Source organism: Anopheles maculipalpis, chromosome 3RL (genome assembly GCF_943734695.1).
Source record: "Anopheles maculipalpis chromosome 3RL, idAnoMacuDA_375_x, whole genome shotgun sequence".
In the NCBI taxonomy this organism is placed as follows: Eukaryota; Metazoa; Arthropoda; class Insecta; order Diptera; family Culicidae; genus Anopheles; species Anopheles maculipalpis.
Genome location: NC_064872.1, coordinates 90,931,354 through 90,959,171, shown reverse-complemented (window position 1 = coordinate 90,959,171; position 27,818 = coordinate 90,931,354). Strand labels below are relative to the sequence as shown.

General features: G+C 43.6%; 3 protein-coding genes across 18 annotated transcripts in view; 1 reads left to right on the top strand and 2 right to left on the bottom strand.

The window, feature by feature from the left end:
- The window catches only part of LOC126561334 (potassium channel subfamily T member 2), a 130,158-nt gene extending 118,078 nt beyond the window's left edge, over positions 1-12,080 (top strand). For 5 of the 14 annotated variants that reach the window (XM_050217415.1, XM_050217418.1, XM_050217409.1 and 2 more), the window contains 12 exons: positions 685-825; positions 3,154-3,259; positions 3,336-3,551; positions 3,625-3,788; positions 3,872-3,983; positions 4,108-4,293; positions 4,648-4,863; positions 8,379-8,555; positions 10,849-11,054; positions 11,123-11,411; positions 11,474-11,659; positions 11,733-12,080. In XM_050217415.1, coding sequence (XP_050073372.1) covers positions 685-825; positions 3,154-3,259; positions 3,336-3,551; positions 3,625-3,788; positions 3,872-3,983; positions 4,108-4,293; positions 4,648-4,863; positions 8,379-8,555; positions 10,849-11,054; positions 11,123-11,411; positions 11,474-11,659; positions 11,733-11,981 — 2,248 coding nt within the window. In that variant the 3' untranslated portion in view covers positions 11,982-12,080. Of the gene's footprint in view, positions 1-684; positions 826-3,153; positions 3,260-3,335; positions 3,552-3,624; positions 3,789-3,871; positions 3,984-4,107; positions 4,294-4,647; positions 4,864-5,892; positions 5,935-8,378; positions 8,556-10,848; positions 11,055-11,122; positions 11,412-11,473; positions 11,660-11,732 lie in introns of all 14 variants that reach the window. The other 9 variants (XM_050217421.1, XM_050217423.1, XM_050217410.1 and 6 more) reach the window with 8 other exon arrangements.
- The window catches only part of LOC126561808 (regulator of MON1-CCZ1 complex), a 250,519-nt gene that overhangs the window by 193,437 nt on the left and 29,264 nt on the right, over positions 1-27,818 (bottom strand). The window lies entirely within an intron of this gene.
- On the bottom strand, positions 16,645-26,254 carry LOC126561943 (uncharacterized). 3 transcript variants are annotated; one of them, XM_050218330.1, is made up of 5 exons: positions 26,160-26,254; positions 19,481-19,613; positions 17,598-18,430; positions 17,218-17,538; positions 16,645-17,152 (listed from the first exon to the last, which is right to left on the bottom strand). In XM_050218330.1, exons 1-5 carry the CDS (start codon positions 26,195-26,197, stop codon positions 16,777-16,779), a joined length of 1,701 nt encoding a protein of 566 aa, XP_050074287.1. In that variant the 5' UTR covers positions 26,198-26,254; the 3' UTR covers positions 16,645-16,776. The 3 variants fall into 3 exon arrangements, with proteins under 3 accessions (XP_050074287.1, XP_050074289.1, XP_050074288.1); XM_050218332.1 differs by lacking the exon at positions 26,160-26,254 and adding an exon at positions 20,953-20,975; XM_050218331.1 differs by lacking the exon at positions 26,160-26,254 and adding an exon at positions 19,752-19,786.

Below are 27,818 nucleotides of genomic sequence, written 5' to 3'. Positions count from 1 at the left end.
GTATTAACCTTATTAGCTGTTAATGGAGTATTATAGTAACGTTTCCCATCAGTGTTTTCTACCTTTGAACAACGTGTCGAACAACTTTCACTTTTCTCGAGCCCACAATCTTGTATTTTACTTTGTTTAATGTTTCGTTTTTCACGCTCATATATATGTACACATATGTATCTGAACCTCTCTTTATGATTCTGTACAATTGCCTGAACCTTTCCTTCTATTTTTCTTTTCTATTTTTCCACATTTTTCTCTGCACGTCACTCTCACTCTCTCTCTCTCTTTCTCTTTCAATCACTCTGCACGAATGAACGATACGAAATATTACTTCCACTGACAACGATACATTCCTTCATCATTCATGTACAAATAAAATGTAACACAAACATACACACAATCACACTGTTTCCTTCTACACCGGAACGGAATTCTGCGGAACCATGGAAAACACAACAACAAACACTAAACCAAAACATTATCCTGTTGTCAAACTCATTGCTATGGATTCGATTTCGATGTAATCAAAACAACATTCCTTCTTAAACGCGCACACCAACACAACAATCGCATACTCATGCACCGATGCACACGCACGTCCTTCGTATCATCCTCACCCCCTCAATTCACCTCCACCTCCCCCCACCGCTCTTATACAAACTCACTGTCACACGCATATACACACTCTAGTGGCGGAAGTGCAGATCTTTCGCTCCTGCAAACGGTGTCGCTCGTTCTGAGCTCATCCGGCGAATCGAAATGTTGTAGTTCGACATCCGATACCAAAGATTCAACTCACACACCCCCTGCATGGCATACTGACTGTTCCCGGTAAGTGTTTTTCCTGTTTTTTCCTTTCTTTTCTTCATCACGTTTTCCACTTCACCGTTTTTTTTTTACCGCTACCGCTTCCGGCGTCTTGGTGGCTTTTTCGGGATAACTGCTGCTGCCGGTTCTACGCCGTTGTACGCTTTTCACGCTCCTGTTGATCATCAATCAAAAATGGATTTTTGCATTTCTAATCCATTGCTGTCCTTTTTTATATTAGTTTTACTACATCCTTCATACCGCCATTTCGCCTTCCGCTCCTCTAAAATCGATTATCATCGATTATTTATTTTATACTTCTAATCAGTACGCCCCTCATTGCAGCTAAACTTTAACATATGTCCTTACGCTTAGTAGTGCCAGCGCTTAACTCAAGCCACTAGAATGCATGCCGTTCTCGTTCTTTACTGATATTTTGTAATGTTTCCCGTGGAGAAGGGAAAACCAAACTTATTCCAACATGTGCTACCATGCGTGCCGGAAATGGATTTTTTGATACGCAATCGCGTACTCCTGGCCGTCGATGCGGCACACAACATCCGATACGCTATGGCACGATCTCGGTATGCCGCTTACGACGTGTGTGTGTGTGTGTCGGATGTGCAGTCATTGCCGCTTGAAATTGTAAGCGATCCGAAAACGGAAATGCACCCGCGTGTAAAAGCGCCTGCCTGCGCTATGGCAGACAGTGGCAAAGATCGAACACCCGATGTAAGGTTCCTATTTCCGATGAAACGGACCGCAGGTGTTCGTTCGTGTGGAAGACTAGAAATAGACAGCGCACACGTGCGCTATATCGAAGGATTTTAAGCGCTTCTAAGCCTTTCCCCAGTGAGCCCATAAATTTACAAGCATTAAAGATGGGAACCCCGTTTTCCAAAATACCTGGCAGTATCGAGATACTGAATCACAAGAAAGCTACAGTATAGAACTTCCTTAAGAATTTGTGGCGAGAGAATGTTTTTAAATTTCAGTTCTATTTCTGCATCGTTTCACTACACGAGCATTCCTTTATGGAAGGTTAGAATGAAACTTCAAAACTACATCTGCAACCAAACCAAATGTGTCCAGTCACGGCCATAATTGTGCAGTATCCCGCGAACCAGACCTGTCTCATCAACTGCTGCAGTGCAGCATGTAAAACAAGCATGTAAAGCATGTTATCACCTCCTTTACAAGCATGTAAAGGAGGTGATAAAAACACGATCCAAACGATCATTAATCCTCATCCACGACTCGCAACACGAACGTGTCATAAGCTGCAGGCGCTAGAATCAGGGCGCAATGTTTTCTTTTTTTTCTTATGCCCGATTGGGCCGGTATGGGTGTGTTCGCAATCATGACGTTGCGTTTCGTTTAATTGCATTGTTGCTGTATTAGTGTTTTTATCCCTTTTCCAAATTTTCCTCACGGTTGTGCATTGAAACTCGGACAAAAAACATTCCACCTGCACTAATGCCCTTGTAAGCTGGGTGTTAACTGCTACAAAGCAAGATAAGTGTAAAACGCTGCTTCGCTCCGATGTGTTTATCGTTCGGTTGTGTAATATAAAGATAGAATGATGTTCAAATATTATCGCCCGTCAGTCAGATGTGCTGCATTCTGATGAAAATATTTTTCCAAAAATTTTATATTATCTATATAGCCCATAAATAGTGTTTATATGGCTTGCACACCTCACTAGACCTGCTAGCTCTCATAATTCTGCCATTGTGTTACATCTGTGTCGTTTTTGGCTACGTCGGATGATATTCTTGTACAAAGGAGCCAAAGCACAAGCAAAAGAAGAGTTTAAAGCAATACATTCGCTGGGCGAATTGAATACTTTCCGGTCGTTTTCATTTCAAATTGAAAGTAAGCAATTCACTTAGCCAAATCTATTGTGCTAATTAAGGTTAAAGATTTACCCGTTCCTTTCTGCAAGCTTATCACCTGGTTGAAAGCTGTTTCGAGTTTCAAGTAGTTCGCTCGCATTCGCTTGTACTAAAATCGTCGCGTGTTTGGTTTGTAATAATGTGGTCGTGTATTAGAGCGTGTGTTAGAGGATTCGCTCGCCTGCCTCACATCTAATCAATCACGGTACGGTGCTCCAAATGCCACTCATTAACTCCAAACGCGTTATTGGTTTAACAACCACCACATTGGGTTGAGATTGGATCGGGCCAGTTAACTAAACCAATCAAGCATTCTTATCGGATCTACACCGATGCTAATCAGTACGAACATTTCATTCACCTGGGACACCGTGGCGCTCTGCACACGTATCTTGCAGCCGATCACCGATTTCACACCGATTTCGACCTCAAACGGGATTTCTTGTACTTCTTGCAGGATCGTGAAAGGATTTCCACCGGTTTCACCGTTCATTGGCGTCAGTCCGACTTTGTGTTTTCTTCTCAAGGAAAAGAAACCTCTCTGCTGCCTACAACTTGCTCAAGTGAGAGTGAAAAAAAAATACGAAGAATCGAAATAGTTAAGTATCAAGCTACAAAATTTACATCTATTTCCAACAGGTTTGCGAACACTGTAGCTATAGAAATGCGAAGGAATATCAGTGGCAAAATAAAACCATCATTCTAGCGGCCGACTATGCGTCCAACGGTATCTACAACTTCATCATACCGCTCCGAGCACACTTCCGGTCGAAAACGTCACTCAACCCGATCATTCTGCTGCTCGAACGACGGCCCGACATTGCCTTCTTGGATGCTATCTCCTACTTCCCACTGGTATGAGCCTAATTTCTTCTAGATAACCACCAAGTGTATGTGATTCATATCGTTTGCTTATCTTCACTTGCAGGTGTACTGGATGTTGGGTTCGATCGACTGTCTCGACGATCTACTAAGGGCCGGCATTACCCTAGCGGAGAATGTCGTCGTCGTGAACAAGGAGCTGTCAAACTCAGCCGAGGAGGACACACTAGCTGACTGCAATACAATCGTTGCTGTGCAAACAATGTTTAAGTATGTAAAGATAATGCAATTTCAGCCATGTTTTCAGCAATAATCGAGCTCTCTATCATTCGGTTCATGTCTGCCTATGACAGATTTTTCCCAAGCATCCGCAGCATCACCGAACTATCCCAGAGCTCAAACATGAGATTCATGCAGTTCCGCGCACACGACAAGTACGCATTGCATCTGAGCAAAATGGAAAAGGTACTGCACGAACAATCCTGAACGAGCGCATCTCGCCTCGCACCCATGCCCTAAAACACCGATACTAACGATTCTACCTTCCCTTTACCACCTCCATGACTCTGATCCGTGCGGGGACGTACAGCGGGAGAAGGAGCGAGGCTCACACATATCATACATGTTCCGGTTACCGTTCGCCGCCGGCAACGTCTTCAGTGCATCGATGTTGGACACGCTGCTATACCAAGCATTCGTGAAGGACTACGTGATTACATTCGTGCGGCTACTTCTCGGCATCGATCAGGCCCCGGGCAGTGGATTCCTCACCTCGGTAAGCAAAGCCCTGGCAACAACTCCCGCGTTTCAGGTCCACTTAGCAACCCATTAGAGAAGCCAATACTGAGTGAACTGGGTAGCTGGAACGAACTGCCATAACTCAATTACGGCGAACTGGTCGGTCGTCGGAGATCAAACGATATGGGGTTGGTTTCTCGACGGGTCCGATTAATGCAATGACGCTACCATGGGGCTCACAAGTATTGCCTCACGCTTCATCAATTCATTGCTGTGTACAATAATGAATATTTCATCATCAATCATGGGGACCACTTTTTCGGCCCACGGTTTAATGCCATTTAACCCATTTCAATCGACGTCCATCTTTTCGCTCCACGCTGTTTTGCAGATGAAGATCACCAAGGACGACATGTGGATACGTACATACGGCCGGTTGTATCAGAAGCTTTGCTCCACCACGTGCGAAATTCCGATCGGTATCTACCGTACGCAGGACACATCCAGTGCGGATGCATCACATGTGAGTAACTCGCCAGTCGCCGAAAAATGGCGTCCGTTTGGATCTTTCGGGACCTTTAAACATTGTGTGCGGTTGCGACCATCGGTGAGTCCAATTTTTTAAAAACCAACGCCCATCCGAGCTATAAATCACAACAACTACAAAACCAAAATGCAATCAAACATTTAAACAAAATCAAAAAAACAATTGCTACAGCAACAAAAAAGCAAAACAAGATTTTTCCAGAATTATAATTGCCTACCACCTGTTTGTCTTTTTGTTCTTGCTTTCGTTTCTTTGTTACGTTCATATGGATTATGTTTACCTTTTTTGTTTGTGTTTTACCATCAGTTTTACCAGCCGCTTGCTACTTTGTTTATAAGCTTTCATAATTCTACTTTCCTCTGTATTCCCTATGTTTCACATCATATCCTTCGGTTATTGGATCAGTTACTCCAGTTACTACTCCTAATCTTCCATGTTTTCGAGCCTGACGTCCGTCGTCTTCTCTTTGTCTTTCTGTCTCTCTCTCTCTTTCTCTCTCTCTCTCTCTCTCTCTCTCTCTCTCTTTCTTCTTCTATGGCTTGGTTTGGTTTTCTCTTTGTCTGGTTATCTTTCTCTTTTTGATGTCTTCTTCATTCACTACTCTTCATTGACCCGTTGGTTTTTTCTCCTAATAAATTTATAATTTTTACAAGTGTAAAAATTACAAGTGCAATTGGCGACATTATGGAAGAACCCCTCTTTCTTTAAGCGATAAATTCAATTATAATTCCCCCTGTTATCGAACCCCTTTTTGTGTTTAACAATCACCACCAAAGATTCTGGAAAAAGTGTGTATAATATTCCTTATTCTCTTCAAACTCTGGTGACTGCCGAAAGCCGCTGTTGTCTCAACCGTGTCCTCGCTTACAGTGACTCGCACACATCAATGTTTCCGTGAATGTCCATGCGTACGAAACTTCTTCGCCGAAATGCAAAAAAGGAGTGTCAGTTTTGATTTTTCTTTTCCCGTCTTTTCTTCTTTTCTATGTTTTGTTTTCCTTTTTTTCGTCAACAAAATCTTGCTTTATAACCAAAAATAAAACGTTACGACACAACCAAATATGGCCACTAATTATCACCGCCCACTAGCGAGGACTTTGCCATGCAAGCAACGCCACGAACCTGTCAAAAGTTAGTAGACTAAGTTTCCTTTTTCTCTCGCTCTCTCTTTTTTATCTCGTTATTTACTTTGTCATTACTTTTCACTTCTTTTACAAACTGTAAATTTCTATCTGTTGTAATAATTATTTGTTACTAATATTTTGTTGTCTTCATTGGTATACTTTCATGTTTTATTTAGTTCTCCTTTAGTTCTAGTATTATTTTTGGTTTCTTGTGCCTTTTCTATTGTAATCAAGTATTGCTTATATTCTTCCGTCTCACCATCGCTCTATTTTTTATGTAACTACAGTCGCCTCTTGCCACTTATCTTTCTGATTCACTTTTTTTATCAAACCCTACACTTATGGCCTCGCGTCTGTCGCTTGTAATATTATAGTATCGGATTTGTTTACGAAAAAATTGCGTTGTCTTCCAAATTTGATTTTCTTGCTCTGTCCGTCTCTCTTTTTCTCCCTTTTTCTATGTCTGTGTCTGTATTAAAAATTATCTTTCTTACTCTTACTCTTTCACTATCTATTTCCTATCGTCTGTTTACCACCTCTTCTTTCCTTTAAAATTTTTTGTTTCCCACTTCTTTTGTAGTAATTGCACTATTTTCTTGCTACGTTGAACTTTTTCCGTTCTTATGCAATTCAATCGGACTGCTATTTATCCGTTACTACCCTGTGTTACCCTCAACTCTTAGTTAGACTCCAACTCCTTTTTGAATCTACGTATTTCCTATCGTTTCTTCGGTTTATTCAAAAACTTTTCTTCAATGCTCAAAACAACAACCTTTACTTATAACTACTAACTACTACTTCAAGATAAATATAGCCTCTAAATAGATTATTATAACAACAAAAAACCATATAGCAGATGAAAGCCAAAGTGTATCTCTCTTTAAAAATAACGAAAGATGGACGAATTATTTGATCGCACACGCACACAGTGAGTTGCTTGGTTGATACTGTTTTCCTTTGTTTGAGTTCAATCTTTTCAGTTTCAATATATTTCTTAACGGGAATACATGGACATATTTATTCAAATAACCCTTCAAATACTTACCGTGCAACTAACCGTTTGTTTAAGTTTTCAGTCACTCTCCCAAACGTAGTGCTTTTGGTCATTTTAACGAACTTCTTAGTCCTTTGTTTTGTTCCAGTTTGAGAGTGATTGTTTGAAGTTTATTGTTCGTGAAAGTCAGTAACTTTGTACTATGTCAACAAATGTTTTCGTTTGAGTTTGAAATAGTTTAACAAATGTGTTACCAACTAATTTCCGTCCGTATGACCGTTCTCTGTACCGTTTAACCCCCAAAAACACCCAAACTGAATGGAAACATTGTTGAACGTACGTCTAAGCGAGAACTTCCGCTTTCCGGCGTCATTCAGCCTTGTTCGTAACTTTATAGTATTGTGCATGAAAAGGACCAGAGTTTCAGTAGAGCTAGCCAGTTGTGTCGTAGTATTTCCGTGTTCCTTAACCTCCTTCTGGCAATCGTTGATAGTTCCTTTCCATGTAAGTTCCAGTTAGCGATAGTTGTAGAGCAATCAAACTGCTACATTTATTACTGTTTCGTCTTTGTATACTCAACCGTTTCGATGCGTTTCCTAATACCCTTTGCGTCTTTAGGTATGGTAAATTTGATTTTAACCCAGCTCAGTAGCAACACTTTTAAAGTAGTCTAGGAAGCTTGCGCTAATTTTGTAGAAAACGTCTTATGTTTTTGCTGTCAAAATTTCTTCCACATCAAACCAGCCAATCACGCCTCAAAGTTTTTTGTTTCTTTACGTTTCCATTACGTTTTGTGTCTCTCTACCCAACGGGGTTCTTAAGTACACCTTTGTCTGCTCCCGGAAGTTGGGTTCGATGTCGTTCGAGCTGTGTATGTGGTTTGATCTCCCTCGCTAAGTGTACTATCGTACAACCCACTACACTGTTGCTGATGCTAAACATTGTCCCAACATCCACTAGACCTTTCATGCTCCTTTCGAGCGTTGTATCTCTACGTAGTGTTGTACAAAAAAAAACTCTGTCCGTCCCATCGTTGTGACGTATTCCGGATCACCTAAACGTCCTTTAGTCGAAAGAAACGAATGTTTTATTTTTCTCGCTCTTACGTTTTACATTGTTTTACAAAAAAAGCCAAAAGTTCACTGTTACCCTTCGTTGTTGTTCATTCTTAAGCGTATCGAACGTTGCATATATTTACGTTAATGTCATGTCGTCTTAATTTTTTGGGTTCTTTCGTTCGTTACCTCTCACCTTTCGCCTTGCATTGGCCAATTGGCTTGTTTTGAACTAATTTGTTTTCTCATTCGATTTGGCATCTCATTGATAATCTACCTACTACTACTACTACCACCACTACCGCTACTACTACTACTACTGCTCGTGCTTGTGATACTCGCGCATGTTGTAATGAATTTAAAAAAAAACACAAATACCATATTCGAACCAAAACCGAGTAGTATGAAGAGGAAGTGGTTACGACCACCGCCACCGCTAGCAGCACCTCGGCCAGCGGCGTACCGATCAAGGGTGTTGCGGAAGCGAACCTCCGGGGTGTAACCTACCGCCCGCCGCCGGCCACAATCCGCAAGTCATCGTCCTGTCTGGGTGGATGCACCGCCCGTAAAGGATCGAGCGTAAGTTCCGTCACTCTTCTTCACTGTCACTTCCTTTCTCTCTCTCCAAACACACAAACACACTCACTTAGACACTCTCACACTGTGAAACACGATCTTAGATGATCACTTTTTTTTATGCACACTACAACACGATACCTACCCCTTTTTGCTCCTAGTTTTACTGTCGTATCTGTCGTTTTATTCCACATGCCTGAGAGCCAATTTTGAAACACCTTTCCACCCGTTTTTCTGACACCGTTTACCAATTAGTGTGACATTCGCCTAGCTGACAGTTTTGTTAAGGTAGAAAAATAAATCATTCAGAATCTTTTGATCGTATGATTAAATGCCATAAAATTAAGGCGCCGTTAAACAGAACTGTTATCTGGGTTGTTTTAAGAAATATTTTTCAAAACGTACTTACCTTCTCACGACCTTAGTATGGTTCAGAATCCTCCTCACCACCAACAACTCCTTCACCAGCAGCAACCTTAAATCTGGATGAAACCTGTTTTTCTTCTACACTTTTTTCACCTTTAAGTCACGTTCAAACTATAGCACAGTAATACACCAATCCACCTGCGTGTGCGTAGTGGTTCACTTTCTTCGCCTCTCGAAGGAAACGTCCTACTGTCTCGTGTTCGTTAAGAAATTACATAGTTCTTCCCGCTCTGCTATCCTTTCCTCCCGTACGAAAGTGCGTTCTTCTTAGTATCCTATTTTACGCACCGCTTAAAGACTTTCTTGGCAAATACGTTGTGGTACTACCGCCGCTCTATGCTCTAAGCCTACTTTGATTCAACCAACCAATAACAAAAAATATATATATAAGATCGGAACATACGTTTCAAAATTCACACAAAGTACAAAGAGAAGCGTCTGCCAAAGGAGCTTCAGCAACGTGCCCCAAAGAGTCACGCGTGAATAGTGAGTCAATGCAGCATGGGCACGTGCCTTGCTTTACGTACACTACACACACTTTACACACTTAACACTCTCTATCACACAAAAATACACCGTACACAGTTGCGTTCACGAATAATGTGCATATACCCTGCCTTACGATTAACACGGACGAATCTAGAAGCTCACTTAAGTGCCAGGGACAGCAACCGGGTAAGTACAGCAGCTTTCTGTCTTCAACAGCAGACAGTATTTTTTGCGGTTTTTTGTTTCGACTGGCAGCGGCTGTCCGGACGTGTACTTGCGATAGCTCGTGCTAGGCGGTAAATGTTTGACATTCACTTTTCCGTTTAGGAGGAGTGCATTAGATTTAGTCATGCAGCATGCTAAAGGAACAAGTTCTTTCGACAGTTCCACAGGGTACTTCGTCCCGATCAAACTTCATGCTCATACAGACCTCATACATTCGGTCATTCACTCAACTGTACAGAAATGTTGTGCGTTAATGACAGACGCTTCGAAATACGCGTCTATATCACTCTATATCCCTGTCCCTACGATTGCCAGGAGAGTACCGAAAAAAATAAACGAAATCACTTCACACTTTCTCCCTGCGCTGTACAACACACATTTCCCTCCCTTCTGTACATGTGTTCTTTGTATATCACTCTCTGTGCGTGTGTCAAAGCACTTGTCCAAATCACAAAATGTCCAAAGTACAGCACCAAATTGTCAGCGATCACACAGCGCCTACTGCACTGTGGAAGTGTTCCTGTGATTCATTGTACTGGCACTGATAACAACAACAAAAAACCCTCCACAAAACCCAGCATATTTTCACCGGATGTACAGATCGATATGTACGCGAGCGTCCCCAAGCTAATACTAACAGCACTGTCCCGTTTTCACCGATACCTTCACACCGACTACCAACCATTCTATTGTTCTCACCAACAGCTCACCGCTCCTTTCTCTTCTCATATGATTTATCTTGTGTTGTGTTGCGTGTTCGTCTATGCGTTTTTCGATGTGCGTGCGTGTATTTGTTTTTGCTGCGTGTTTGTTTTCGCTGTATATTTATTGGTGCGCAGCGCTTCCGTATTCGGAGCCTGGGTGCCGGTGGGGGACACGGCAAACTAACTTAGCTTGTCACTAACACACCAACCGGGCTGGCTGGGTGGCAGGGACAATACATGGTCACCTGTACGGCGAGCGTTGAAGCATTTCTAATTTCGATTTGGATCGTTCTTTCTTCTCTCTCTCTCTCCCCCTTTTCTTTCTCTTACTACGATCGTACTACGATCATTGCCACGCCGTTCGTCGTTTGTTGTCTCTCACTCTCTGTGTCTGTCCCCGATCGTGTATGTGACGATCGATTGATACTGTTTGTTGATCGGTGCGTGCACAGTACTCGATCAATATGGCCGACGAAGCGCGCGATAATCATGTGCAGCAAATCGAACGGGCCGAGATCGCAAACTTGGTGCGTAGTCGGATGGAATCGCTAAATCTTCCGAGCATCGACTATGACGACGTAAGTGAAAAGCGCAACCATCTTTCGTACGTCATCATCAACCCGTCGTGCGATCTCAAGCTGGAAGAGGGTGACATCATGTAAGTTTCACGGCTTATCCTTCGGATTTTTGACCATTATCTGCATCTATTTTCTTCATGCTTTCCAGCTATCTGGTGCGGCCCTCTCCATTCTCGGCCCAGAAAACGTTCGAACGGCACAACTCGCGTCGAAAGTCCAACATATCATTCTGCTCCAACATCAATCTGGCGGCGGCGGCGGCCGGCTCACGGCGCGGTTCCGGCATCGGCCTGAACACCATCGGTGGACCTCAGCCGATGTCAGGTTACGTAACGCCCCGGGCGCCTCCGCTGGTCACAACAAAATCGAATTCTCTATCTCTTCCAGATAGTCCTAATGCAATGGGACAGATGCGGGGAAGGAGCAACTCCTTGAGGGTAACGAGAGGTATAGAGGCCAGATGGAATTGCAATTAACTGCTTCTGTTTGTGAATTCTAGATTGACAGCGACATCCTTCTGAGACGCTCCAACTCTCTGCGACAGGGACTGCCGAACATCGGGGCATCGGGACGCCGGAAGTCATCGCTGGAGGAGATTGGCATAAGCCACTTTGCGACGCTGATGCAGGCAACGAATCACTCGAACCCAATCAAGATTGCTCTGAACGGTAGCATCGGGCTGGAGGTAAGTCACCGAACGAGAGATTTCGCTTCGCCTATAGAAAAATCTTCTTACACAATCTTGGGCTTCACTGCAGGTAACACCTCCAGAGGAACCGCTACCAATCATCGGTGTACCGTGTCTAAGCGGTGGGATTAACCCGTCCACCCTCGGTGGACCCGGTTCCGGACTGGGAGGTTCAACACTCGGTGGGTCTACACTCGGTGGCTCCTCACTCGGTCTGAGCAACGCGATAGAGTCCAACAATAGCGCCTCCACACCGAACATCCAGATGCAGAACGAATCCTCCCAGCAGCCGCAGCATCTGCATGGCACGATAGTATGATATAACTTAATGTGGGGCCGCAGGCTCCGTTCGGCGGTACGCAACAACAAATGGATATAGAGCTAGCCAAACACCCGTCGCTTCAGTCGTAGGTACTAGAGGGAGAGTTGGGTCGGGGACGATGACGGGGACTCTCTCCGCCTACTTTCCTACTTTCCATCTCCACTCATCAAACCCCATGCGCCATGAACCTCACCTTCAACCGTAGGGTGTCAGAGCTTTAAAATGGGTTTACAGTAGCGCGTCCCCATGTATCAACCCCGTAGTGATCGGAAGCGTCCAGCGTGGGTTACTAGATCGATAGCATTCAACGAAACTGTGAACTGGGCAGCTACACGAACGGGATCGAGAGTACCAACGACAGAAATGGCAACGGGCTCGTTATCGTGCATTAGACTACGCAAGCTTTGACAAATAGCATTTAGCGTGTAGTGTGTAGTGATAAGAACATCCTACTAACAGCTGGACAAAAAAGGTGGACCGAAGGCAACATAAATGGTAAATTTTGTACTAACTACGATTACGATACTAACATCACTACATACTGCTGTCAATAGAATTACTAAGAAAACCAGCGCAGTTTGCTTGTGAAGCTGTTACCTTTAGAAGGAGGAAGAATTACCCGCACACGAGCAAGTGGAGATAGCGCAAGAGTGCTTTCATGTGCGTAGCAATTAAGGACAGGTTCCATCTGTTGGAACATTCTGTACATACTCGGCCAACGGGACAAACGGACGGAACACGAAACCAAGGTCAACAAAATTAACAATACCGAGCTGCGAGAGGTTACAGCGCACGTCCATTGCCATACCATTCGGCAATGGCAATTGCAGCACCTCCTCGGGATAGGAAAGAATCGGGAGTGACGATCAACGTCAGCTAGGGGAAACGTAAATCATATCCTTTTGAGAGTATGTGCTCTGTAAAAATAGTGGTAATTCGTAGTACGTATCGATCAGAACACCCCTGCGAGTGGGCTTACGTTAGGTTTGTTTCTTTCTTTTCCAGCACAAGATAGGAGATTTTTTGAATGCTGGCCGATGGTTCGGCTAGCGTATTAGCGCCTCTCAAAATCCCATATACCAAGCGGTCCAATGTAGAGCGAAAGAAGAGTAGTAGATAGCGAGAAAGAGAGAGTGAGGACGAGACGCACATAACACACTCAAAGTGTGTTAAAAGTCAGGAACAGTCTTAATGACGATTATCGTTTAAGAATGTTGAAAGATAGTCCGCACTGATCGAGCCGAAGGACGGTCGGACGCAATTAACCAATCAACACCTTTCAAACCCACTGTACATAAAATGTACACAAGCAGGTGTCCTTTAGGGAAATTAAACAAAGCAAAAATCACACAATACTTTACGGTAGAAGCATCGAAAGCTTTTTGTTTGAAGTGTTATATACTACTTGAATTGTTACCACTGCTGAACCTCTTCTCGAATCGATCAAACTATTATTTTCATCCTTTTTGCCCACCTCTCTACACGCCCTGTAAGACAGGAGCTAAGTGAAGAATTGAGATTAGACGTAAGGCTAAGCAAAATCAACCTTTTTCCATGCTCGTGATAAGTGATAATGGAACGGTGAAACAAATTTAAACTAACAAATTCAAACAAATGCTTCAGGACCTGTAATGCTCGGTTACGTTTAACCTCCGAATGCTCGGTTTCTCGGTTACTGCTTCGGAAAATGTTTATCGCGCCCCTTTCTACCTTACTCTTGAGAAAGTTTGCTACATGTTGGATAAATACAAAACAAATACACGTATATATTTTTCTAACCCAATCGTGTACATGTTCAATGACAGATGTTTTTTTTTATTGTTTTCAAACACTCAGCATTAGATTATAGGAGAACAAAACGAAACAAAAACTTTAGTCTGTAGATAAATCACACAAACCACTAGACTTTTTGTGAGACAGTATCGGCGGTGAAGTTGTACATAAGGATAGAGTATTTAGAGTAGAAAAAACAGAAGTTTATCTTTGTTTACTAGCAATTGTGGTGTTATGAAAAAATAAGGGTATTATTATTTTACTCGATGAAAAGAGAAACAGCAGCTTTAATATTATAATTAATGTTGTCCTTGCTATCGAATTTTCTTGACTCTTTACTACATTTATTACACTTCTCTGTAGCTCTTTGCTGATACCTCAAGGCAAACGCCTGAATGTATGCAATGACTCAAAAGGAAATTATCTTGTTGAGTACTTTATCGTTTTCAGTGCAAAAACATGCCTAAAATTAGTTACTAAACCCTCGATTGCTAGTAACCAAAGCTGCAAACAATGTGCAAACTCACACACCTCTAAACAACAAAAAAAACAAAACAAAATTATACTAATGATAGTAGTGTAATGTAGAACTGTTTTTTACGTTGAATCAATCTAAAGAGAACGAGTTTATTTTTCGATTTTTCGATTTTTCTCGAACGACTTTCATAGCGAACCTTGTTGAACACACAAAATAAAACAAAAAACCACCATCACAAGCAGGTGGAGCGCATCTTAACGCTCCGCTTGAACGTAAGAAAAAAATCATCGCTTTGGTATACTGTAAACGCTTTACAAAATGGCATGGAGTAATCACGGTTAAAATGGCTACTAGAACGCACCAGTTAAATGGTTGGAGGCTGTTGGAGCGAAATAATATATAGGAGGATCGAGAGAAAGATAGAATTTTCTCGGGATAGTCTCCAAGAGATGGGAAATGCATGTGTGAGGGGGGAGAACGTGATGATAACCGTAAGCATAACCATAGAATAACAGATGGGTGAAAGTGTCGGAAATTGTAACACAAGCTTAACCTAACTAGTCAACTAACAATATCCCCTAAACGTGTCGTGAGCAACAAAAATGATAGGCGAAACGGGATGAAAGGTAGAGAGATAGAGAGAGTAATACAAAATTATAATTGCAAGTACCAATACCAAACATAAACTAGCACCACACCCGTCTCTCTACATCTACTTTGCGTCTGTCGAAAGGAAATAGAAGAAGGCATTTAGCGAAAGAAATACATGTTAGAAAAGGAAGCTCTCAACAGGTTCGATGCATCTGTTACAACTACTACTAAAAATGCCTTAGGAATGGAATTTTAAGTGTCAAGTATTCAAACGACCAGCGAAACAACTGCAACACCCCTCCTTAAGAGAAAACGAAACAAAATGGTCCCGCTAGAAGCGATCTAGGGCGAACGAATGATGCTGTGCTGTGTAAGATACAAACGGTTCGGATTTTGTAATATAAAACGTAATGTAAGATTTAGAGACAGCCGCCGACCGGCATCAACAAGAAAGAGAGAGAGAGAGAGAGAAAACGCCCTTAGACAATAGGGGAACAAGGGCACAAGTGGTGTGTGGAGGCTGCTCAAGCAGAGTTAAGGAAGGTGAAGAGTAATGCACACTACATGCAAATAGAATTGATACAAAACAAACAACAAAAACACGCAACTTATGCTAGGCATTACAGAAAATTAAAAGTTTAGATTTTGATCTCTTTTTTTTTCTAACCAATAATAAACAGCACACCACACTACCAAACGGAGGATTCACAACGCATTTGCCGCTCTAGTCTAGCTAATCGGCATTTGTTTACATTTAGACAGTTTAAAATGCAACCTTTTGGGGTCATTTTGTTCATGCACAGCATTCGCTTTGAATCAGATTTTTTAACAGCATACAATGAGATAAAACAAGTAAAAGAGAAGTTCAAATTTCAAAACCATTTAGTACACTTACAAGGTAGAAAAGCTCGCTTTTGTTTTCCTTTTCTGTCCACACATTTTTAGCTCTGACTCCTGCTCATTTCGAACGTCACATCATTCCGAAACCGATAGTAGTGTAAAAGCCCATTAGAACAAACAAACTGACAAGTAAAACAAAAAAAGAAAAGGCGAGAAGAACTCCCTTCATTCAAAGAAGAAACATAAACACATTTATTAACTCTTGATCGATTCTAAAATAAAGATTTGATTAAAATACAAATTACGTGTGTTGTGCGGATTGCCTAGCAACAGGCGTGTGCATGGAAAGAACAAACGACTTGCTGCCGCATCAAGGCACGAACCCATGTTTAAAATTATTTTTCCTTCTTTTTGGAAGCAGCTCAGTAAATAAAATAATGCAAAAATAAATTTACTGACCAATTTTAGAGTGTGTGTGTGAATTAATTGGTGTATTTTATTGGATGAAACTTTCAGATAAATGGTACAAACACTTTACAGGTACAGGTAATATGCACCTTATTGCACGGTATCGGACACTTGGAAAGGAACGTTATGCAACGCGAATTGTAGTCAAATTTCGAATAAATAATGCTGCCGTTGCTGCGTTTGTGATGTGCTGGAGTCCCCTGTTTTCGGTGAATAAGCCCTTACGTATAATGTGCTCAATGAAACTGGTAACGTTTTTGATTGCCTTATCTAATACCGAGGAGACGAGCCTGGTTTCCTGTCGTTCCGGAATTTGTGCCTTGCATTAAGCTCCTTTTCACGTTGTAAGCTTATCTGTGTACGTATATCAAAAAGGTGTTTTTAGCAGAAAAATAGCTTCAATATGCTATATGCAACACGGTGCTAAATCGATGTGTCTGCGCGTGTGTGCTAGTTTCCTGCCTCTATCCAGAAAACATACTCTGACATCAGACATCAATGGCAAAACAGACCTTGCGGACGCAACAATGTTATGTGTGAATGGTGTGTTCCCTATCCGGATTAAGGCTCCTTCTTCCCCTGATTATCGCATGTTTGGTGAAAGGTACTGTTTCACTATGTTAAAGCCACTTCCTGTTCTGTTTAGCGCGCCCGACTAACGTTCGCAAGGAATTGTCCCAGCACGTTACCGCGCGGATAGTACGTACAGACAACAATCACCTTGCCACTGCGCGTTTGTCCCATACCAACGCCCAGCTCCTTTGTGCCCTTCCACACCATCTGAGTAAACTGGCCACCTTTTATGGCGGCGCGCGGTTCTACCGTGAAAGCGTACTGCTTCACTTCCTCGTACCACGACCGGCAGACGTCCCGTGCGTTCGGACGTGCGTTTCTATCCGAGGACCAGAGACAATAGAGATTCTCGCCATACTTCGAGTTCTGTCGGTAGGTGAACCGATCGTCGCGGGCCAAAATTTCGGCCCACTGTTGCGCATCCCGAACGAGCTCTTTGTGGAGACTAAAACGAACCAAAATTAGATCAATTATAAAGCCCAGTCAGTTCCCTGGTCGTTCTAAACTTACACCAAATCTGGCGCACCATGACGCTTTCGGTACTCGTTGTGATGTTTCAGCATTGCCGTAGAAAACTCGTCAAACTGATCGGGATCATTCTCATCCACTATGCGGACGTGTTTTTCTGGCTTCTCCGAACCAGGCCGCCGTAGAGACGAGATTGTCGTCTTTCCGGTCGATTCATCCACAGAAGTTTGCTTAAGCGCGGATGGTTTGTCGACGATAATCTTCGGTATCTCGAAACCACCCACGGGTGGTACGTTCTTGGCGAAACTGCCAATATAATTGCCCGGTGGATCGTAATTGGCCACCACAAACACTTGTCCGGAGCTGTAGAAAGAAATAAGTTTTATTAAAAATTCTTTTAACCGATTCTATTTGATCCCTACCGATTCCGTGCTACTCCAACGCCAAGCTCCCGGCTGTCCTTCCACACAACCTGCGTGAAATGGCCCGTCTTCAGTGTGGCTGGCTCCCTGCCAAATACGTGCTGATCGATCTCGCTGTACCAGTTCTCCACCGGTTCCCGTCCACACACGCATACGTTCGAGCCAGCCGTATTGGACGAACTCCACGAGCAGAAGATGTTTTCGCCGTACGCCGAATTGCTTCGGTGCACTAGCACACCCCGTGCCGCAATCACCTTGGCCCACTCTTCCGCATACCGACACAATCGTTTGCTCAGCTTCAGCGGAAGCACACCGTGCCGTGTCCGGTACTCGTTGTGAGCCTTCAGACACTCCCGCTCGAAGTCCGTGTACAGTGAGGGCGTACTGCCACGCAGTGATGATTGTGAACCTCCACCGCCCGGCCTTAAGCTTCCAATCGAAGGACTCTTCGAGGGACTTTTGGAGTGTCGAAGCAACGGACTGGCATTGCTGTTACCCCGATCGAGCGACTTTGGACGAAGTGTCCCAACCACACTCTGACCGTTGAGTCGTTTCGTGTCGCTAGATGGCGCCTTACTGCCCAACGGCGTATTGTTGTTGTTCCGATCGCTTGCCATGCGTGTCTTTTCCAACTCAGCACTTGTCGTAAGGATTGTCCGCAGCGGAGAAATCGAGAGCCGTGGGGAACCGACGGAAAGTTTGCCGGTGGAAAGTGAGCGTGACATGTCATTTCCGGTGAGATCGAACTTCTCCCTAAACACCACCGTCCGGTCCGGTTTGTGGCCCTTGTACGTCTGTATCGTTTCCATCGTAATCACCTCACACAGTGGATCCTACAGAAGAGGGGAGAATACACAGAGCGAGTGTGAGCGCGAGAATAGAATCAAATATAAAGCAAACGAACGGCACAAACTTGTATCTAGCACGCTACCGCAAACGATGTGAAAGGATAAGTGAAAATTTATCGTCCCAAATCAAACGCCCATAAAACCAACGACATTTATGATCCCATCAGCCCGACGACTGTGCTCGAATAGTGGAGGAGCATCACACACAGAAAAAACGAGCTCAAAACGGTAAGTAATGATAACGGCTAACAAGGAGCTACAGGAAAGCAATTTATTTAGGTTAACCCTTGACTGTGCGAAGGTTATATTTACTTTGAAAACTTTTCTGATAAGTTTACTGAAGATAGTAGACCAGGATTTGGTTACAATAGTTTAATATTAAAACTAAACACAACACAGAAAATTGCATACTTTTGGGCATAGAAATACAGCTTGTGCGACTACTTCACACAGCTATTTTCTTGTTTAAGGCAAGTCAGTAACAAACTTAAATAAAATATTAAAACTACAATTCTATTGTAAATGTATTCTACTTAAAAGGCAATCAAATAAAATTGTCTTTTCGTCCTTTGACCGCAACAATCAAGGCCATCGTTTGAACGTTCCAGTAGCGAACTGCACGAACTAAGAAAACTGTAATTCAATAAAAACTGGACAACATTCGCTTCCAATAAGCACTGAATGGTTGTTCGAGACTCTGAGAATTCATGAGCACATTATTATCCCCATCCCGTATACCACCACGCTTGTGAAAGCGCATATGTGCAAACGAGCCCCTCGACCGTACCGGCAATTGCTTCCATTTGGTGATTCCGGCCGACACACAACCGGAAGAAACGGAAATGCCGCAATATTCTTTTATACTAATGCGAGCCCGTCGGGCAGAAAAATGCTACGCAAGCAAAACACAGGGAAGAAAGCTTCCCGAAACCGGCAAAAACTTGCTTCACGCCGGATGTAACCACCATGAAAGAATCGCTTTCATTCTGTACCGTTTGACCCACAGGAGGGGAGTTGCCCATTTTCCTTCATTACCTTCTGGCTGCCCTTGTGATTGATGACGCGCTGATCCGTTTTTCTGACCATTACGACCCGCGACAGGGCACCGCAGTCGTGTGAGGATCCTGCCGACGAGAGCTGCGTTATGTCCTTTATGGGTCGGGTTGGCCTGTTGGGAGGTGATAAAGAGTGAGAAAGGAAAGAAGATGAGTACATTAAAGCTTTTCCAATTTACAGGCAAAACGGGAAAGGCGTACACCAAGGAGAAACGGAATCAAACCAAATCTTCCACAAGCCGATTACTCACATTCCGAGGGTTCGCCACATCTTTGGAAAGCGTCAAACACCCGTGTGAATACCTTCTCCGGTTCGAGATTCCTATCTACCTTTCCAATGATGCCACTGTTAAAGCTTTTCCGGCCCAATTTTCAACACTGGAGCAACCGTCCCCAACGAGGGCACGCACCATTCTGATGGAAAAATGCGGGACCCAGCTACTGCCAGTGAATGGCTTTTTTCTTTTCATGACGTGACTTTTCTTCGTCCGCATGCATAAAATGGGGGCCTCGCAAAATATTTACATTGCCAATGATTCGTCCTAACCACAGCCCTGGTTTGTCACTGTGTGTAGGGTCATGTGGGAAAGGATTGAAAGGTCTTCGATGGTATCATCAATGGTGTTAGCTTGAAAACGTGAAATGTATGTGTAAGGTTGGAATATTTATCTTATGCATTATTCTGATAAACATTTTATGTTCAGCCTAAGGTAGGTTTATTTGTTTAACTGATTTTACTAGACAGCCATATTCTATACATTGCACCTTATTAAACCTATTAAAATTACGTGTAGGTCATATTCGAGGCCACTAGGGCACGAATTCTGGTGAAGATGACAAAACATTTACTCTACATGGTGGCAGATATGGATGTAAAGCGATCACCCTTAGCTTTAACTAGTAGTATCAGCAATGATAATTCTCCTAATAGCCACTAGGACGGATCTTTCGGGAATACTTCTGACAACGAATCTTGTACACTTTTGCACCACGTAAGCAGCTGGATTTCTTGTAAGACAAGGCTTATTGTACCACATCACCCTTCAGATGACAAAGACTTTTTATAGACGAGGCTCTAGACGATGTAGCCCAATGATCATGATTGCAATGATGAGATCTTATGAATGAATCTTGTAGGTTTAGAGCAAAAACACTTTTAAGCAATGCTTTTACCAACAGCACATAACTGTTGCACACTAACTCGAACAAGATGTTCAACAACATTTGCTCTTAAGCGTCATTTGTTGTACTTCACACTCCACTCGCACATAACCCTACCGAACTATCTTTTAACACCTTACCAGTACCGTACCGTTCCGTGACCCAGCACAAAGAAACACAATTAACTTCCCGTTTGTTCACCAAAAACACCCTTCCTTGATTGCTTCCCTCTCCTCATTAAACCACCGAAAAAACAAGTTGTTGTCCCTTCAGGTTTACAAATTTACTTACACTAATTAACAAACAAATGCTCTCATCGTGGCCTCCGGTGAGTTTGTTCTACCGACACTGACTTATGATACCGGACCATGATCCACACACCGATCGGTGCGCGATCGCGACCACTAACTGGCAGCATTTTGTCTGCCGCCCTATTCTCACCCAACTGACGATTCAATTTTAAAGCTCGAATCGGCGATGTAAAGGTGTTGTTGGTGCTCCGTACCCGTCGGTGCGATATCGATGCGATCGACAAGGGCAAAGCTCCGTTTGGGTTTGCACCTTCGTTAATATTTATCGATCGTTACATTCCAACCGGGCCGTGTGTCACCGTTCGGACCTTGCTGGAGCCGTTGGTAAGGGAAGAGATAAAGAGCTAAACAAAAAAAAACCGAATCTCCTAACTACTGTTCTCCATTTTTGCCGTTCAAGATGCACCCAGATCAGGACCACCAATCCTCTCCCCCCCCCCCCCTTTCCCCTTTGCCGGCCGATAATTAATCTCATAATTGTAACAGCACCATAATTAATACATCATAAATTGAGGTTAAATATTCATTCGCAATTGTCCGTCCGTCGGTCCGTCCGTTAGTCTCTTGCCGATGCCCTTTTGCGAAACACGAGTATCTCGGATCGCTTTCGCACCGAGCTGCCAATACAAAACACGCAGCACGATAGTGCGCCACCCAAGCCAACATGGTGCGAAATGTTGATCGCTTGTTTACTTTAGGAAATGTCCAGTGCAAATCATATGCACATGTTAATCGATTGCACGTTTGCTGTACCGGCCACCGACCACCCTTCAACGAACCGGTCCCCAAAGAGAGTGGTAATGGATGCTGGTGGGGTCAGTCTACACATACCGCACGACGTGAAGGGTTTGATGGTGGTGCGAAAGGTTTCCTGCGTGTCTGGGCCTAGCTTGAAGCCGATCCGTTCCAAAGTGCAACTAACGCACCAACTGCTATCGATGATATTGGTAAGATCGAATTCGATTACCGTGCCGCGCGCTCGTATGTCAACAGTAGCGCGTCGTATGGCGTGGTACAGTAAATTAAGAGAAGTTTGTGTCCGATCCAAAAAGGGTTCGCTAGACGTAAGAGAGGAAGCTAAGTGATATCTTGACTGCTTCCTCACTGCTATGGTTTCCCTCGTCGAATGCGGGGGGGAGTGGCGATATAATCCGACAAGCACTCAGTTCGTATTTAACTTAACACCTTTTGAGATTCATGTTCAATGATGCATCCAGTCTGGATGGAAATGTCTCGGACACACTTTGCCGACCAATTTGAAATAGATTAAAAATAAATATTTGAACTTCAAGCAATTAAATGGTATGTCTGTTAGCCTATAGAGTGATGGAAATCACAGGTTATTAGATTAACCCAGGATTGGGTTCATATTTTGATAGCAGCGGGTTTTCTTTACCTTGTCTCTTTCTTATCGGTTTAAAGGGGTTTCTATCAAACAATGTTCCTTTTCAATGTGTATGTGTACCAAGCGACAGGACTTTGAACGATTTTAACTCAAAACCAGAAATCTAATTCATATCCCCCCACATCCGGCATCGTGTGACGTGGGCCCATTATGACGCCTCTTTTGCCACCGCCGAAAATTCAAGTACCTTTTCGTACAATTAAACTCTTATCAATCAAAGGTAAACAACTGTTTGGCCACCTTGCAAACTGCGCTCACCCAATGTCTGCATCATCGTGCCTACACATTTGCTTGTCTTATCTTACTGACGTAGCAAATGCTGGTAATACGTACCGTACAACAAGCAGCAAAACTCACCGATAAAAGAACATTAAGATAAGATAGCCCTTGCCAAGTCTTGCCAGTTCGTTTCTCGAATTATGAACTGCCTACAGCAAAAAAGAAACCACCAAAACGCACCAGAAACATGCAAAACTGTCGACAAATCATCATTAAAGTTAACCAGCCAACATCAACACAATCGGACGACCGGTTGGACAGCGGTACTGTACATACCAACTAACGGGTTACGACAAACAGTTTTAATTGCCGTTCTTTTCACCTTTAACCCTCATTACTGGCACGTTGCTCCGTTGTTTTGTGCATGTCCGAATGAAATAACAGGCACTGTTGTGGTTTTGTAATAGAAAAGTTCTTCTGTTTCCTCAATGTCACCCTGTGTGTGTTTTGTTCATCACACCACAATCACACACACTGGGTGATGAAATTGAAATGCAAATATGCATCCGCCCGGAATCGTGAGCCAGTACACCACCGATCCATTCCATCAAAATTCATAAAAAATAAAGAAAACTTTAAGCTCCGTTTACATTCGATGCTTATCGCCGTACACTATTGCAATGGCGTCCAAAAACACACAAACACATTTCCTCCATTTTCCAGTAATTCTCACCCACTCGGGGAAAAGAATGATGATTGGCGACGGGCTCGGAAGCAACGGAGGCGGCTAGTTAAACAACCGTTCCATGACAACCCTTTTGCACTGGCGAATGATGAACGACGGCCTGGAAACATGCATACCTTTCATCGGTCGGTCGTCCACGAATGTCAAGGTCGCTTACTACACCGACAGAGTTTGCCATCAAAGTGAGGTCGTGAAAACGATTTTCCCATCGTTAGCGTCGCGTGTGAGAACCACGGGAGAGAAAGAGAGAGAGAGAGAGTGGGAAAGAACTTTGAAAGAACGGAAACCCAACGTCAAGCACTATTTCTGTGTTGGCCTGCATCAACCTGCATCGAGAACGTATTAAAGAAGACATTCATCAAACGGAAACTTCAAAACCCTTTCTTCATTCGCTACACCATTAAATAAACATACAAATTACAAAAGGTCCGATTTTAGCGATCGTTAAAATTATTTGACCATAAGCCGTATACCTTCAAAGCATTTCAATTAATATTTTAAGCACAATTTTTGAGGGGGCGCCATTACTGTAAAGGATAATTGGACGAAGGCCTTTAAAAGATACAGCAAAGGCATCCCATAACACAAACTGACGGTAATATACCTACACAGTGAGGGACATCTTGTCAACAGCAGTAACCGGAGACATCACTCCGAAAAAAAGACCCTTCTTCGGTTCTCTTTTCGGGTTCACCGAATTGCTTTGAGGTAATGAATTGCTCATTTCTTGCACGAGCCTTCGCACGACCGTCTGGTAACGTTCTTTGCACACTTCATCACGTTCCAGCCGACGACGACGACCCTGGTAGACGATGGCAAAATATGCTGTGAACATTTTGTTTACGTTTGTTTCGTGCCATTTTCTTATAACTTCTTCCAGTATGGTCAGAATTCGGCTAGCACGAGAAAGAGCACGGGAGCGAGGGGGTGAAGAAAAATTCCGTCTGCTAGCGCGGCCAACAGCAAACAACCACCCTGGTTGATTGAAACAGTGACATCCTCCTTAGTGTACTGGGGAGGTTTGATAAATGAGTTTCCTGGTCACGGCACCAGACGAACCGTTGACGTTATCAATAGAAACATCTAAAGCGCTCTATTTTGTCAGCAAGCGCATCACATTTATAGATTAATGTTTATAGAGAGCTTTATTAATTGTGTCAGCTGGTTCAAACTGTCCGATAATTGATTGCTGGGGCAATGCGAAAGCGAAATCGTGGAGCTTCAATTATCACCAGAGGAATGTTTCAACAACAACAAAAATCTATCCCGAGACTCTTGCTGGGTAAGTCAACAAAATTCGCACATTAACAAAGAGATTCTGCAGCTGATTTTTATTGCTTCCCACCACCGTTCCCAGTTTGGGTCGAAATGAATGTCTCAATAGCAGAGAAGCGAACCAATTAGCTTTACCGCCGAGCTGAGCCACCGTGTGCATTCCCCGGCCAGATTCCAGAGGCACTCCCCGGGTCGCTTTGTGAGAGAAACGATATTTTTCTACCCCGTCTAAATATTGCTCTTTGACAAACATTTACGACTGCAGCACTGTACAGATCAATGGGTGCTTTATCACACCGACCAGATCAGACTCCCGACACGCCAAACCAGCGCGTTTGTATGGCGAATACAAATTGCACAGTCAAGCGAGAGTCTATTATTTTGTGCATAACGAGCGGAAATGAAAAATCTTCCCCTTCGGGCCCGGGCCCGCGTTCCATCGATTGGCTAATAATGGCGACAAAATAATAATAGTAACCGTTTCATCGACCATTTTTTCCCACCGCGTAATTGTACCGCATCGGCCGGTTCAATGGATGAGTTATGGGCCGACGTACAGCTTCCCGTACCAAGCACCCGTGCGCCCCAAATGACTGCAAACCGCACTAATTGTGAAGTGATAAATTGCTCATCTTTGCCCCTTTGCACGATGACGTTCACATAGCAAAGAGGGTGCACACATGCATTTACCGAACGACCGATCAGGAAGATCATCTCCACTACCGGGCTTGTCGCGCTGTCTTCATTCTGCTGCTTCATCGCTTGCCACCGTGAAGCGTGATAGTGATCACAACGTCAAGAATATATTGCTCTGTATGAATCGGGAGGGGAACTAATGCCCTTCGTTCGGGGTACATGGTGCGTGTGCCATATGTCGCCGATCGTATCGAATCTACACTGTGGGTGCATCACCGCGAAACTGGGGCATTGTGTTACGATGCTCGTTTTCATTAGCAGCAGCAGCAGTAGACCTTATAACCTCTCGAAGAAGTTGCTAAAAGAAGTAGCTCAAATGCAAATAAAATTTAAAATATCATCCACGTGGGCTCTTGCGTCTTCCTGGATACTCAATTATCTGTCCTAAATTACAAAATGAGCTTCATCTGAACCGTACCAACGGACCAGAACGTACCTATTACAGATATTTTTTCACATCTCTGGTGGTCATGTTTACTGTCCACGCGCAACACGCAATTGTCAACTTTTATGTCCGTGAAATTTAAAGGCCCCCCAATCTAACCACCAAAAATGGTCTCCAGCTGTAGTCATACACTCTTTCTGTCGGTCTGGTTTCGCTGTGCCACGTTTGCTTTATTTTGCTAGCCTGTCTTCGCTTTTATTTATCCAGCCGGTTCATTACGGAACATTACATGCCGGGACAAGACATCTCATCTAGCGTACAAAACCCTCAACACACAGAGAGAGAGGGAGATAGAAGCAAGCAAGTTATCATCACAGACACCTTCTATATTTCGCAAGTAGTTGAGCTGTCCAACTACCCTTGTCTTCTCCTTGTTCTTGTCATCCGGTGGCGTATATTTACCTGCATCTGGAAGCCATTTTTAAACAGCACACCTCCATCCTGTCCGGAAGGTTTGTTTCCGCCCGTATCACACAACACCGTTAGTTCAGCGCGCGTTGTACACTGTCTGGCTGTTATCGTTCGCGGCTGTTTAGCGACGACCACTGTTTTCACCAATTTTACTACCACTGCCGCGGCGGTGTTCTTCTCCATGGAGCGGTGTGCACGATGAGATGCATTTGTCTGGCAAATTGTGCTACACGAACGTCACGACTGGTGTGCAAGATATCTTGTCCTAAACTTGTAATTCAAAGCACGTGTTTTTAACAACCTGTTTTGCGGCATTCACACTCCCTCGCCATCTCACCCTCCTTTCTGTCCCCTTTTCATGACACCCTAATGTGCCCTATGCGTGATCCCCATCCTGCCCAAGAGAGTGAAGAAGACAGACAAACAGCCCATTCTATGGAGCAAGCAGCTGACGCAACAAATCACTCGCCGACAACAGTGAGATCGATTGCAGTGATCACGATTGTGATTGCGGTGCGATAAGCCACCGCCGCCACATGAATAAAAAAAGCACCCAGCGCAACTATACAGATAGATCAAGATGATCCCGGGGCGACGACTTCAAGACGCCATGCAACAACGAATGCGGTACGAACAGCAATTGTCCAAACAAAACGATGCACTGTTGTAGGACAACGGTTCGCAACATTCTGGATCGTGCTGTGCTTCCAAACAAATTCACAGATTGGAAGCGTTGTACAAAACGAAATGTCACTAAAGCTTCACCGTTTTTTTGCAGATGTCCAAACGTCCAAAACAATTTGTCGATCCAATCAAACGTTCGTCGAGTCGAGACTGACCCTTCCATTCCAAGTCACCATAACTCCAAAAGGGAGCTGAAGTGCATTAAAATTTCACGAACCGTAAAATGAAACAGAATCATGTTGTTGCCAGTGTATCCAGCCGAACGATCAATTAACCAAACTCGACGTCCAGCTTTCGGACCTCGGAGCCTGACAGTGAGAATAAATCAGTCAGCGTGCAGAAGCGAGGCGAAATTCCAGTTGGCATTCGGGCTGCTTTAATATTCACCGGCCAACCGGTCTATGTCGGTGTGTCTTCACACTGTTTTTATGTTCTCAAATATTAACATATTTATTATCATCTGCTGAATCTGCCTGCCGCACATCGACCCTGATGACAACTCCCCAATGAGAGGGCTTCCACCGGAGAGCCTGCCACTCCAGCTACTGGACAGTGAGAATTCGACGTGTGACAACCGTTCGCTTAAACACCCAAACATCTCTAGTGTTTTATCATCTCCGTCGGGGTTTTGTTTCGGGTGTTTGTTCGCTCAATCTTCAATGTAAATATTGGCAAGGATGAATTTAACATGCCGGGGAGGTGCTTTGTCGCTTAGTGATGTTACTCAGTATCACCATTTCTCATTACAATGTTGGCAATCTCTCTGATATGTTTTTGCGTCGATAAGCGAAGGTGTCCTCTCAACCCTTCCAACGACGAACCAGCGAGTGCAAGATGAATCATTCCGAAGTAAATATTATAACAGTTTCTGCGATGGCGTACGCTCGGGACACAAGAGCACTTGGCAAACAGATTTCAAACTAGGTCAAATCATCTAGCTGTAAGGGTGCTCTATTCAACAGTGTA

Coding starts and splice junctions, on each gene's coding strand:
- LOC126561943 (XM_050218330.1), bottom strand. CDS start 26,197: ATGGAGGTGTGCTGTTTAAAAATGGCTTCCAGATGCAG. Junction 17,539..17,597: donor GTTGGAGTAGCACGGAATCG/GTAGGGATCAAA, acceptor TTCTTTCTACAG/CTCCGGACAAGTGTTTGTGG. Junction 17,153..17,217: donor CATGGTGCGCCAGATTTGGT/GTAAGTTTAGAA, acceptor GGTTCGTTTTAG/TCTCCACAAAGAGCTCGTTC.